Source organism: Astyanax mexicanus, chromosome 12 (assembly GCF_023375975.1).
Source record: "Astyanax mexicanus isolate ESR-SI-001 chromosome 12, AstMex3_surface, whole genome shotgun sequence".
NCBI lineage: Eukaryota > Metazoa > Chordata > Actinopteri > Characiformes > Acestrorhamphidae > Astyanax > Astyanax mexicanus.
The window spans coordinates 18,137,471-18,152,765 of NC_064419.1; the positions used below are offsets into that span (position 1 = coordinate 18,137,471).

The 15,295-nt window shown below is 39.2% G+C and overlaps 1 protein-coding gene across 9 annotated transcripts in view; it reads right to left on the reverse strand.

Moving 5' to 3' along the window:
- espn (espin) overlaps positions 1-8,699 on the reverse strand; it is a 101,639-nt gene extending 92,940 nt beyond the window's left edge. For 3 of the 9 annotated variants that reach the window (XM_049485551.1, XM_049485550.1, XM_049485547.1), the window contains exon 1: positions 7,601-8,696. In XM_049485551.1, coding sequence (XP_049341508.1) covers positions 7,601-7,894 — 294 coding nt within the window. In that variant the 5' untranslated portion in view covers positions 7,895-8,696. Of the gene's footprint in view, positions 1-7,600 lie in introns of all 9 variants that reach the window. The other 6 variants (XM_049485545.1, XM_049485542.1, XM_049485543.1 and 3 more) reach the window with 4 other exon arrangements.
- Between the last annotated feature and the right edge of the window lie 6,596 nt (positions 8,700-15,295).

Sequence of the window (15,295 nt, forward strand, 5' to 3'; positions counted from 1 at the left end):
GTTAGAACAGCCGACACGGAGTCACTGCTCGGATTACATTAGAAACAGGTCAGTTAGCGCGCTGCTAACCTCAGGATGTTTATAACTACGGAGTTTAGTGGACACACCACGGCCGCCAGGTAAGTCTTTTAAAGGCTACTGAAGACTATTAAAGGCTATTAGAGGTTATTGAAAGCATTATTGGGGGGCAGAAATCAGTACAGGCTGGTTAGATAAGTGATGTTTATTAACGTCATTAAAACAGATTTTGTCAGGTATTGTCTTATAAATATTTACACATAACTTATATCTCTCCTGAAAAGCTTTTATTTTAGTCAGAAACACGCTTGTGTTTACTTTATCTGAGAGAAAGATGTTTTTTTAATTCAATGGAAAGCAACAGGTGTAGTCAATTATAAGTTTAAGATTTTTAATCCACCTCACTGTGATCTATAGTCAGTGTTCTCAAGTCACACTGACACACGCATTTCAGCGAGTTCACACGCTCTCACCTGCGCGCACCCACCCCTCCGTTAGATACAGATACAAAACCTGCGCGCCCAACCCCCGCCCCCCCTCCCCCGTTGGACAGATAAAAACAGTGATCACACTCCCGCCGACTGCGCTCATGCAGCGGCTCTCTATTTAAATGAATAGGATGCGCTGTGTTGGTGCCGCGCCATTTGCGTAGCGCGCTGCGCTATTTGCGTAGCGCGCGCGGGAGGGATCGTCGATCCTCTTTTTGACTTCGATACTCGAGATCGTGACCTCATTTCGATTCGATTTCGATAAAATATCGAGATCGTGACACCCCTAATAACAAAACAACCTGTGTGCACGCCCTTTTTACACAGTAAACCCCAAGAGCTGAGTTAACACCTATGCTGAATTAAAACTCACAATTTTTATTTAAGCCCAGCTGGATACCCTGTAAAAGTGAATCAGACACTGGAATTTTGTCATGCAGGGCGTTTTCGTACACTATTACAGATTATGGTTAAACCTGATTTAACTCTAATTTCAGCAGACCAGCTAAAGACTATAATGGATGTGGTAAAACTGACTCTTAAAACAACAAGCTTTGCTGAATGGAACTATATGACTAAACTAGGCATGCATATATACCATTCTGCTCCAACCATATAAGTAAAGCATGTATATTTTTGTACTTGTCGATACCAACTGAAATGTTTACTCTTTCTTAAAGCAGATCTGATTGGATTCAAGCCACTTAGGTATGAGCCCACCAACTTGTCAATGCTCCAGCAGAGTTGAAATCACACCAAAACCCACAGACAAGGAGAGGAAGCAAGAAGACTTGCTGTGAAGTTTATTGTTCACACAAGCATATTTATGTGTTTCAAGGTGATTCAGTCAGAACAGTTATCAGCCAGCTGTATGTGTGTGTGTGCTCATCAGGCTAGATAGAGAGAGAACAGTGTGTGCAACATAGAACAGAGCCTTCTTTCTCAAAAACATCTAATCATAACGATATAAAGGTCTACTAATCAATGACGGTTGATTTATGATGGTGGCAGTTAGGTTATCTTAACAGTGTTCCTGCTGATCGTAACAGATTATTGGGGTCCTATCCACAGCACAGCTTGTGTTGACCCAACATTGATACAGACACCACATCAGCCAATCAGATGAGACAGGAAATAAATAGTAGGAATTAAGGAGTGGAGGAGGTTCACTTTGGAAGTCAGTTATTTTTTTTAGATTTATTTAGATATTTTTATGCTCTTTAACAACAAGGTGATCTAGCGGTGGCTGGACAGAATACTTCATGAATTTTGTCACATAAAAAATGAATTGCCTTATTTGGAGCTCTCTCTATTTTTTCCTCTATCTCTCACTCTTGTGCTCATGCCATCTCTGGGACCTGGAACTGAATATATATAATTCAGAGAACTAGACACCAAGTCAAATTAGTTACTATAGCAGCTTAGATAATTGTTCACCAATCATAACTAATGTAAAATGTTAATAATTGTAACGGTTTATCGTGATTATTGGGGAAGAATTGGTAATATAATTGGAATAACTATTTTTGTATAGTGGTGGTAATAATAAATAAAGCCATTTGATTTGATCTCCAAAATGATTAACGAACCTGCAGGTGTCTTCTGTTTTTAATGCAATGCTGCTAATGGTAAAATAGCAGAATAATAAAGATAAAGATTTTACACAGGAGTAACTCTACAAAATTAGCATAATTATAAATTTAAGAAATATTCAAATACTTCTTAATCAAAATCCACAGATGTCACCAAATGCTAAATTGCCCCCACTGAGATACCAGGCCTGTACTTCAGCCACCATTAGTTGCTTTATATCTCTCAGTTCTGTGCTCAGTTGAGTTGAGGCCAGGTGACTGATTTCTATTTTTAACAACCCATTTCTTTGACTTAAGATATTCTTGGATTACTTTCTTAGTATGTTGAAGGTCTGTATCATGACATGCTAAATGGATTGACTAAGCATTTGACTAATTCTGAGCTGAAAGTAAAATGTTAAAGTAAAGAAAGCATATACAGTGAGGAAAATAAGTATTTGAACACCCTGCGACTTTGCAAGTTCTCCCACTTAGAAATCATGGAGGGGAATTTTCATCTTAGGTGCATGTCCACTGTCAGACAAAATCCTAAAAAAATCACAATGTATGATTTGTAATAAATGTATGTGTGTTACACAGGCAAATAGTAGCAAAAGTATTTGAATACCTGTGAAAATCAACTTTTATATTTGGTACATTAGCCTTTGTTTGCAATTACAGAGGTTTAAAGTAGGGGTGGGAATCGTTTACTATCTCACGATTCGATTCGATTCCGATTTTGGGGGCCACGATTCGATTCAAAATCGATTTTTGATTCAAAACGATTTGATTTATAAAAATTTATTGAAAACTTATTGAAAAAAAAGCCTCCAAAATATACACTGGTCCTGGAGAAGGTAATGTGTTACAAAAACAATAAAATGTGCAGGAATGTGGGTCTTCAGTGACAGAGGAATCACTGGGATATCACAATGACGTTAATGAACAATAAATAAATAATAAATAACACTGCTTTATTATAAGGCTACTAGCGGTGGTGTGTAGGTGACGCTGCTGGGCTGATGTGATGATAGCAGTGGAGCGCTAAAGTTCAGGAGCAGCTGCTGATTAACTAGTTAATTTTAGGCCGTTGTATTTCTTCAGAAAGGGGGCAGGAGGTGGAGAAATTAATTCATATTGTCCATTCCTTAATTCCTCTGTGATGGGGAGCTGAAATTAGCTCTGATTAGCTTATTGTTATTTTTCCGTTCCGCCTTAAATGCTGCAGCCCGCTGCCACCTGTAGCGTTATTTAAGGTGGAACTGGAAAGTTAGCTAGTTAGCTAGCTAACAGAAACTGAAACTAACTACTAGCGATCTTTTTTATGCTTGTTATGAAGCATTCTGCCATAAAACATTGAAACTACACGTTAATCTAAGGTAATATGGTGCTTGTTCTGCCATCTTACCGGTGATTCTCATACACCTACGCTCTGTGTGGGTCTGACGGTAAGTTCAAACTGCAGCGGCCACGGTCGCTTTGGGCAGTGGGAGGCGGAGCGAAAAACGCTTCGTGCCGCTGCAGTGTGAACTTACCGTGAGGGGTAGGGCCAAGGGAAGAAATTGGATTGGACCTTAGAATCGATTTTGGGACATTTTAAATCGATTCTGAATCGTAGTAAATGAGAATCAAGATTCTTATGTGAATCGATTTTTTGGCACACCTCTAGTTTAAAGGTTTTCTGTAGTTTTTCACAAGGTTTTTACACACTGTCCCATTCCTCCACATAGATCTTCTGCAGATCTGCCAGGTTTCTAAGCTGTCGCTGAGAAACACAGAATTTGAGCTCCCTCCAATGATTTTCTATATGGTTTAGGTCTGGAGAGTGGCTACGTCACTCCAGAACCTTCATATGCTTCTTACAGAGCCACTCCTTGGTTATCCTGGCTGTGTGCTTTGAGTCATTGTCATGTTGGAAGACCCAGCCACGACCCATCTTCAATGCGCTAACTGAGGGAAGGAGGCTGTTCCCCAAAATTTTGCAATACATGGCCCCTGTCATCCTCTCTTTAATACAGTGCAGTTGTCCTGTCCCATTTGGAGAAAAACACCCCCAAAGCACGATACTTTCACCCCCATGCTTCACATTAGGGATGGTGTTTTTGGGATGGTACTCATCATTCTTCGTCCTCTAAACACGGCGAGTGGAATTAAGACCAAAAAGTTCTATTTTGGTCTCATCTGACCAAAGAACTTTCTCCCATGATCATTGGATCAAATGGTCATGGGCAAACTTAAGACGGGCCTGGACGTGTGCTGATTTAAGCAGGGGAACCTTCTGTGCTGTGCATGACTTTAAACTATGGCGTATTAAGGCGCTTTTCCACCGGCATGGTGCCGATGCTGGTGCCGGGTTCCCGAACGGTTCTTTGCGTTTCCACCGCAAAATCACAGGTTCTTGGCCAGAAAAGCTCCGTTCTGGCCCAACAATCTTGCTGGTCTGGAACCAGTGAACCTGTGACGCAAGACGTTGCAGCGTCTCCGGGGCAAAGTTGTTTACAAACCTCACCTCCATTCACAGCTAAGAGCAGCAGAAGCAGATAAATGAATGAAAATGAAACAACAGTGGTCCACCGTGGACAGCAGCACAAGTTTTAAAAGGAGCTAGGGTTCTGCCATGTTGTTTTCAAATTGTTCCCTGACTCCTGTTTACGCCCACATTTACATACGTAGTGAGTGACCCCTTGAAGCAGTGGAAATACCTTAAAAGGTTCACAGGTTCGTAGGAACCGGCTCCGGCACCAGCGCCAGCACCAGCACTTTGTTGGTGAAAAAGAGGTATTAGTGTATTACCCACAGTAACCGTGGAAACAGTGGTGCCAGATCTCTTCAGGTCACTGACCAGCTCCTCCTGTGTAGTTCTGGGCGGTTTCCTCACCTTTCCTAGGATCATTGATTCGCCAAGAGGTGAGATCTTGCATGGAGCCCCAGTCCGAGGGAGATTGAAAGTCATGTTAAGCTTTTTCCATTTTCGAATAATTGCTCCATCAGTTCTTTTTTTTTTCATCATGCTGCTTGGCAATTGCCCCGTAGCCCTTTCCAGCCTTGTGGAGGTCTACAATTTTGTCTCTGGTGTCTTTAGACAGCTCTTTGGTCTTAGCCATGTTAGTAGTTGAAGTCTTACTGATTGTGTGGGGTGGACAGGTGTCTTTATGCTGCTAACGACCTCAAATAGGTGCTTATAATTTAGAATAATGAGTGGAATGGAGGTGGACTATTTAGAGGTAGACTAACAGGTTTTTGGTGGCCAGAATGTTTGCTGATTGGCAGGTGTTCAAATACTTATTTGCAGCAGTAACACACAAATAAATTATAAAAAAAAATCATAATTTGCTGATTTCCAGAGTTTTTTTGATTATGTCACAGTGGACATAAGATAAATGTTTCAGACCCCTCCATGGTTTCTAAGTGGGAGAAATTGCAAAGTTGCAGTCGCAGTTTTCAAATACTTATTTTCGTCACTGTACTTCAAAATTCAATAATTCTCTTAATATTTTCAATAGGCTTCAATGACGCAGTCTATATCCATGCTATAACTCACTGTCCACCATGTTTGACAGGTTATGTGATATTATTTGAATTCTAAACCTTGGTTTAATCTGTCTAAATAGTCTTGTTTCAATATTCTGTAGTCTAATTTGTTCTTTCAGTTCTTAAGTGTTATCATTATACCCTTTGTATTTTCTTTACTTATAAGATCTCTTGATTAAAATGTATCTTAAACTTTACATCCTCAAATGTGTTTTGGGGGGGGGGGGTGAGTGCAGTGAAACTATGATTGAGAGACTGCTCTAGAACACTCCATAAGAAGTGAAGTCAACTGAACAGTCTGATGGCTTTAACCTAGGTGTACAAGTGAGTAAACCCTTTGACCATGGGCTGAAGGTTGAATGAGTATGACATGGCCATACGTAACAATGAGAAGGGACTTAACAGCGTCAGCATTAGGCAGCATTTGTTCCACTGTGGATGGACAGAGTGCTGTGTAATTCTTTAAGTGACAGTGCATTATAAGGCCTGGCTGTGGGTTAAGCCAAAAAGCTTCCCGGCTTTAAAGTGATAGTTCACTGAAGAATCAAATGTATACAGACTTCTCTTCATCTTAGCTGTAGATGTTCGGTTTCCAAACCATATGTTTTTAGTTTTGCACTTTGTGGTTTATGTATGTTTAACACATTATTATTGTTATCCACAGAAAATGACATGTCTGTCATATAGCCAAAGCAGTACCACCTTGAAGATAGGATTATACAGCATAAGATAAGGAAATTTCCAATAGTACGGAAAAAAAAACATTTGTCATAATATATTAAAAATGCAAGCAAATACAGAAACCTTGATGGTTCCCCAGTATATATGTGCTGTGGTAAGCAGTGACCAGTGATATTGCACATACAATAATATTAAATAAGTGGTAAATAGGTAATAATATTGCACAAGGTGACATTAAAAAGATTGTGCTATGCAAGGTTAATGCAGACAATGCACACAGCAGGACAGTAAAGCAGTTTGTTTCCAATTTAACGGAAAATTGTGTCAGTTATTGTCATTTACAATGGCTAAACCTTTAAATTATCGTGTGTGATTAACCTATTATTAACTGAATAAAAAGGAAAATAGGGCTTATCTAGTTTCCAGCTTTTTATTTAAGGAACACACAACCTACCAATCTTAAAAATATTTGTGTTTACATGAAGAATTAACCTGCCAGTTACGTTCATTTTATTATTAGCACTATTTAGTAACAAAACAACAATGTATTTATTGTAAATATGCATGTGTCTGTGATTCTAAAACACTTCCATGCAACGTCAGACTTAGATTCAGAAACGACTTTTAAAAAGCTTTAAATTTATTATTTTAAATCATTTGATTTATTTTCTTTCACTCTGAATGTAACTGGCACTAAATTCAAGGTGGACCAGTAAACTCCCTTCTTGTGAGAATGAGATGCAAACTTACTAAAAAAAAAAAGACATCTTGTTCACCACTCTAGCAGGCTCTAGTAACTCTGACAGAGAGAAACAACAGAACTTGTCAATAACATTAGCTTGACTTAAATTATGGTTTATTTCGGAACTGATGGTCGAAGTGTCACATTTAAGGTGGAAGTACTAATGCTAAACATGAATAAGACAAAAATTTACTAAGAATAAATTTAACTTGTAAGTCTTTCAGTGTTACAACTTTTAAGTTACTTTAAACCTTTTTACAGTGACTTAAAATATTGATAAGTGTGAATAATTAAGGTAAGTTAATTAGCTAGCTTAGCTAACCTAAGCTAACCTATGTTTACCAGTTAAGCATTAGCCACATGCTTCCTGTGCAAAATGAGTAAACTGTCTAAATTGTAACACTAGCTATATTTGTGGAAAAACTCATAAGATTTCACAGCCAATTTTCTTTTCTTTTTCGTAGTAAGGTGATACAACTAAAATAGCTGTGTTAACTAACTACTTGCTTTACAAAACCCACCCCTCCCCCTCTCTCCCTCTCCCCTCCTCCCCCTCTCAGGCTACTCACCGAAGCTCGGCAGCCTCCTTGCGTCAGGAGCCACTGAAGGCAGGCCAGGTTCCCCGTGGCCGCGGCGTCGTGAGCCGGGGTAGCCCCGTTGTTGGCCACGCTGTCCGCCGGCAGCCCCGCTTCCTCCACAAGGAACCGGAGACACGTTAGTTTCCCGGCCCGGGCGGCGTGGTGCACCGGGGTGGCTCCGAGCATGTCCTTCACATCCCTGCCCAGAACTTTCTCCGCCAGCTGCACCTTCAGAGTCTGAATGTCGCCCTGCCGGGCGGCGAGAAGAGTCCGCTCCGCTACCATACTGATAGCTGCTCAACACCCCCGAGAAGAGCACAGTTCCCACACCATTAAGATTAGTTCAAACTCGTCGGGACGCCCTAATACTCACGTAGCTAAGCTAACCTAGCTTATTTACTGAGTTTAACGTGTGGCGTCTTAAAGTTTGACGTATGAACATCTCCTTATTTAACAGTGGGGCCTCCTCAGGTACGGAACTGCGCTAGGTTAACATGTCGACAGGTTAATTAATTAATTTGTTAGTTAGCTAGAAGCTAAAGACGACGCCAGCAGCACGGACATAACTAACTAACGGTCGGTGTGTCAGTTAGTCAGTGAGTCAGTCTACACGGTTACGGAGTCACTAATCATCTGGTTTTTTTTAAATAAACCAACCTCCTCAGTATATAAACACAGGTCTGATAACAGTAAACACACAGCTAGCCCGGTACCGCTCGGCCGCAGCCTGAAGAAACCCCCGCGCGCCCCGGTCCATTCTGTCCGTGTGGTGAAACAGCTCGAGGCTCAGGCTGGAGTGAAGTTATCCGTTAGGCGCTGATCTCCTCACTGCACCTGCTCGGTACCGCTCACCTGCGCCCCGCTCACGCGCTCACTGTGGGCCACCCTTCTCCTTCCCTCAGATCTACACGGACTCCCTAAACGCGGTGAATTACGGTGAACAGTTTATTTTATAATATGTCCAGGTTTCCTCCTCCGCCGCTTCCCTGCCTGCCTGCCTCACTCCTTCAACCACTTGTTGAATAATCCATCAAGGGGAGGAGGAGAGCCGCTCCGGCTGCGTCTCAGCTCCACTCAAATCGGCTCAACCGTTAAAGGCGCAGCGCCCGGTAACTACAGACAACAGCCTGCAAACGGCGCACCTATACAACAGCAACCTGCAGAGTGCTAGACTGTTAAAACACACTGTTTTTTACAAAGATTAGGGCTGGTGGAGTTTTGAAATACAGCTCTGGAAAAAATTTACCACTTCAGTTTCTGAATCAGTTTCTCAGGTTTTGCTCTATGTTTGAGTAAAATGTAATTTAGAGCATTTAGTTGCAAAAAAATGAGAAATGGCTAAAATAACAAAAAGCATGCAGAGCTTTCAGACGTCAAATAATGCATAGAAAACAAGTTGGTGGAATAACAGGAAACAGGCCCGTAGCCAGCATTGTGATGGGGGGGCTCTTTTTCCCCCAAAAGTGGACTTCATTTGGCTCTCTACTCCAATGCCCCCTAACTACACGAGCACACTTCAAACCTTTTAATTTAGACATATTTTATTTATTATAAGTTTGTTGTGAATCTGTTGTTGCTGTCCTTATTTCTTCGTCTGTTGCTCCCCACTGTTAACATACATTTTATATAAATGTAAGTGTTACTCAAACTTCCTACATCTGTGATGTGACTTCATTGTCTGTCTCTGTTGCTCACCTCAGTTGTCTGTTGCTTTGTTCCATTGTCTCTGTTGCTGCCCTCCATTGTCTGTCTCTGATGTTGCTGTCCTTTATTGTCTCTACTATTGACATAAATAGATAAGAATTACTTCATTAGGAACACTATCGGTATTGTCATTAAAACTTAAACATGAATTAATAATAATATAAATTGAAGTGTTCTGTCTTATTCAAATCTTCCTACAACTGTGCTGGGACTTCGTTGACCCCCCCCCTCCCTTCAGCTCGCTGAACTCGGCGCCTGATTAGCTGACAGAGCTCATTTGCATACCGTTTGGTCTGTGAGGGTCTGCTGATTCATTAGATATGCGTGGATTCGTGGAGCGACCAATTGGGGATTGGGGTGGTTGGGGGGGGATGGGGGGGATCGAACGAACCCTTCGATCCCCCTGGCTACGGGCCTGGGAAATAACCCTGTTTTTTAATCACAGTTTTCATGCATCCTGGCATGTTCTCCTCCACCAGTCTTATACACTGCTTTTGGACAGCTTTATGGCACTCCTGGTGCAAAAATGTGAGCAGTTCAGCTTGGTTTGATGGCTTGTGTTCATCCATCTTCCTCTTATATATACCAGAGGTTTTCAATTTGGTAAAATCAAAGAAACCGCATTAAAACAGTAATTTGATTAATTCAATTAATTTGATTAACCTCCCAGCCCTAGCTTACACAAATAAATCTAATAGTTCTACCTGTATATTGTATTTACTGGAAAGTTACATTAAAAATAAATACGAAAAGAAAGCACTCTTTAAGGAAATTCGTTTTGTTGTACGGAAAAAAAAATCTGTTGGTTTAGTTTGTTTTTCAGTTTTATCAGCATGTTCTTTTAGTTTGTTTTAATGAGTTTTTACCTGCTTTGTTTTTAAATGTGCTTTATTGTAAAGTATTTTACGCAGGGTTGTGCCACCTGGGGTTTTAGGTAGGTAAGTTTAGTCTTCCTAAGCTAGAGGGCAGTAGCACCACCCAGTGTATTTTATTCTTGGCTAGGGAGGGTTGGGGGTAGTTAAACCCTTTTGTAATTCTGCGTAGTGAAGTGTTTTATGTTTTGTTATGTTTCTTTCTTTGGTTTGTGTGGTACTTGATAACACATTAATTTTAGAATGTATTTTGCTCTGTATAGCTCTGTTGTAAATAAAGCATTTACCTCATGACTTACCTGATTTTACTGGTTTCATTAAAATATGCCACGTTATTGATCCCACAAACCCTGGGTGGTATTATTGATTGACTGATCTGCATATTGGGATGCATCTGCAGGGGCATAGCAGCAAATTCTTGGCCCTGTACACTATCAAAGTCAGTGGGCGAAAAAAAAATCCGGACTTTTCATTGGCCCCTCTTCCTGCTTGGGCCCTGGGTAGTCAGGTTTTCTTTTCCCCCACTACCACGCCCATATGCGTCTGCATACCAAAGTACACGGACACATCATCCACGCCTATAGCACAGTTGAACCTGAGAGGGCGCTGCAGAAGCAGATATTACCGCAATAAAAGCATATTTTAAAGGTTAGGAAATGTTTATTTAAAACAAAAATTAAACAGGTCTGATATGTTTCATTACTTCAAAGGGACACATTTCAGCTGTTAATGGGAACAAATGTTTAGGGTTTAGTGGCCCTTAAACAAAATTGTTTTGGCTCCCCTGTGGTTAGGGTGCATTTAGGATTTTGTTATAAAAAAAAAGAACATTTAGTTGCAGCTACGTTATGCTTCATAATTTTGTGTTAACAAAATGTTTAGTTGCGCTTGAGTAAGTGCAGTTAAGTGTTTTAGGTGTCACCATCATAATGCAATCTAAGCTGATGTACAATTAGATGCAATTAGGTATATACTATATATTTAATTGGTCTTGTGGCAGGTTAATACACAAACTATTAATGCACTAGACCATTTTGTACAAACTGAAAGTGGTAAAGCACTATTCTGCCTATATAAATCACAAGTTCAATTCAATATTTTAAATTATTTATTATTTATTTTCCTTCATTGTTTTCCTTCATATAAACCATGTATTATATTTGTATATGTCGGTATTGGTTTGCATTGAAATAATGTTAATGTATAGTTGATATGCCTGTTAAGAAAGTAATTTCTATTTATTTATTTATTTAAACTCAGGCTTTTTGATCTAACATCATTTCTGTCTTTTAAAAAAAAACTTCATTTCTGGCAGAAGAAAATTCCCATTTTTGACAGACATTTTCTGACATGACTGCTTACAGTTTTTTTTATAACGTTTTTTTTTGCCATGTACCGTAGTGCATATTTATAGGTGAAACTGCCTAAATAAAAGAGATTAAGCTATTTCAGGGTAAAACCACCAGCAAATGCTTCATCAGAACTATGGGCAAGATTTCTAATAGCCTAATAATCAGGTAAAAAAAAAACTTTTATTTTATTTATTTATTTAATTTTTGCCATTTACACTTTTTAAGCGTGAATAAATGATTGTCTTCAGTTTCCTACTGATTTCACTGATTTAAACCCAGTCTGGACCGGCTAACCCAGGCTCATATTCTGAACCTACTGTCAGCCTACTGCTGGATAAATAGGCTTTGTTACACCATCTATGCTGGTACAGTCTCTACCGTCTATCACCAATAGATGGCAGGCGAGCATAACCTTTATTTATGAGTGTAGGAATAATAACGGAGCACAATTGGCATTCAAGCACTTAATGTAAGCATTGCACAGGGTGTTCGAACGAACGAATAAATAAATAAAGTTTAATGAGACCGATATAGCATTGAAAATTATACTGACTAGACCCTGACACCCCTCCAGCTAGTTACTGTATATATAATGCAGTATAGATCAGATAAATACCTGGCTGTAAGAAGTGTCCAATTGTGACCTATTTTTTTTCTTTAGGATCATAAACCGGTTCACACTGCAATCAATGTAAAATACACTACACATCCAGTTTAATTGCATTCTCCGTTGATCCTTTCTCGTGCTGTTCAAACATTTCGCTTTTCATTTTAAGACCAGTATTTGCCTAGTATTTTTAGTCCCAATAAACCAGCCAAAAATCGTATTCAGATAAATACTGAATGCGATACAAATTAAACCTGTACACAAACCTATTTATTTAAACAATGCAGTAACGTATGCACAGCGTTAAATTAATGCTTGTATATTCTGTCTTTTTACGTTTACATCTGAATTAATGTGATGTAAAAGTAAACCTCGTTTGCGTTATACTTTCAGTGTGGTCACACACTTGGCAAGAGACTTTGGTGTAATAAGCTGTGTGTATTATTAACAGTTACTCCTTTTCTTTAATTATCAAGAAATTTTAATTAAATACAATTGATTTTTTATGCTTTATATATACCATATTTTGTAAATAACAGAAAGCATTCTACCTATATTACACATTATTTACATTTTTTATACATTCTTTAGTAAGTCACTTCGTCTTTAACCAAATATTGTCCCTCCTATACTGACGTTACTCCTACTACGTACAGATAAGTCGTCGTTTTATTGCAGAAGCTAGGTTTATTTAATTCTATGGATTAATTAATAAACTAGAACACTTTATGATTTTACTGTTATTAAAGCTAATATACACCTGACATGTTTCTGCGTATCTAAACAATGAAAACATGCAATTCTTGAGCACTACTGTGCACATCGCGCGCGCTCCATATGCCACTTATCCTGATTTTCCGCTCGAGCGCTTTTTCTGTGGTTGATTCCCAGGAGGGTTCAGCCTCGTGCCTGGCGCGTGCCACGCTGACACCCCGCCCCCTCCCCATCCTCATCCGTTTAACCGATCTGCACGCGCCAGGCGTATGCTGGGGGTGGGGTAGGGGTATCCCTCGGGGGCATAGCGCAACAAGTCCCCACTGACTGACTGTGGGAAATTTCTGCGGTGCTCCATGAGCGCGTGCTCACCTTTATGGGCTATATTGATTTTTATAATTCATTTTAATATTAATATCGCATATTCTGGAGTAGAATTTCAAACTGACCTTAGAATAGAGTAATAGTAGTAAATGTCTGAAAGATTTATAGGTTTTAAAAATAAAGATTGTAATTATGTGTGTTGGACTTTTTAAAGTAATTATGTTTGCACATTTTAAAGCACAAGATTAAGTATTCACTGATTGAGGCATGTAAAAAAGTAATGTCACATTACAATACATGGTGTTTATGTTTTATAATATGTAATACGTTGAATATAATATGTCAAATAAATGTATAGGTTTATAAGTATTTGATGTTTTTTAAATGTGCGGAAAATATTTATATTTATTGTATTCACTCTTTACATTTTAAAGGAACAATCTTTTCTTGTTTGGTAATATAAATTTTGGTTAACATTCATTATACATGTTTAATTTAATTTATCTTTTTTTTTACCTTTGATTTAATAAAATATGTAATTTGGTCAGTTAGCTGTATGATATACACTTCTTAATCTCACAGTGTAGGTAAAAATCATATTTTATTATATTTGCTTCAAATTTATTTGGCTGAAGTAAACAACAAAACACTGCTAAACCTGCATTTTTCCACTTTCTTCTAAAACCCATCCTCCTCGCCATGAGCCATTCAGTTCATCCTGTTAAACAGCCAGCCGGGCTCATTATCTCCCAACTGACGGGTTCAGCTCCGTGCGACCCGGGTGCTGAGAGAGTTCCCAGACCCGCGCAGACACGGAGACCTAACGGTCTCTCTGCACCGCAGAGATTAATTCCCACCCGAATTCCGGAAGGTCCCGCCCCCTTTTTCCAGCATTGGCTAGCTGCTGATATTCACAGACAGCCCGCCGTTATACAACACCTGGCCCTGCAGCAAATGTAGCATTCCAGCCAATCCTGGCGCAAGGGGGGCGGGGCTTTGTCACACTACGGGTGGTGAAAAAAAAACACGCGGTTGAACTGAGCGCTGTTCAAACCCTGGGAAAAGAATCCAGGGATATAAGCGGCACGCGTCAGGCGCGCGACAGTTATTCAAATTTCCCTCCAATTATTCCCTTCAGGAAAGGCCAACCGAAGCGGCTATTGTGGAAGCCATCTGGTGCCATACAGAGGAGAAACCAGAACAAAACAGAGCTGTTTCCCGGTGAGAGGGGTTCAAACTTAAGCCATGGAGCCTCTACAAAGTAAACGCTGGTGAATAAAGGCGGGAAACCTTTCTTAAACGGTGTTTTTACAGAGCTATAGGGTAAACAAGGAAAGATATAGAACAATTAGAACTAAAATACGCCACAAAACTACTAGAATAAAATAGAAACAAATGTTTTATCAGCTTATAATACATAAGCTTAAGTAATTTATACTAACAATACATAAATGCTTTGTTCTCCATAGTTTTTATTATAAACTCAGCTAAGCTAAATATTCAGAGTAGGCTAGAGACGAAAACAAAAACTTTATTTTTTTAGTTTAAATCATTTACTTTTAAACATATTTTATAACAAACTAAAATTATAGACATATATTACTTATATATTTTTTTTTAATTTTTGAATTCCTGAGATAATCGTTCCTTTACACTTGACCACAGCTCTACTGCTGCTGTTGTTGCTGCCTGGCCCATCTGCCACTCACTCGTGCCTCTTATTACTGCCGTTTCACTGCACAAAGGCCCCATATCAACAGTTCTCATATAGCCAGTGTTTTATTATATTATATTATATTATATTATATTATATTATATTATTTAGTTACATTTTGTATTGTACTAACTGCACACATATTTTAGTACATTTTATGATTTATTGCAGCTTTTTTTCTCTGAAATTGTGTTCACATGTGTACAGCTTTCTTTCAATAAATGCACAGACACCCACACATTCCGAAACCCCATGGGTCATTGCTGTTATGTTCAGCCAGCCATATTCAAAAGTATTAGCATCAGGTGAAATCAGGCAAACCACACAACAATGGAAAATCATTTTTATTGTGTATGTGTGTGTGTGTTCATGTGTTTAAGAAGACATCATACACAGGAA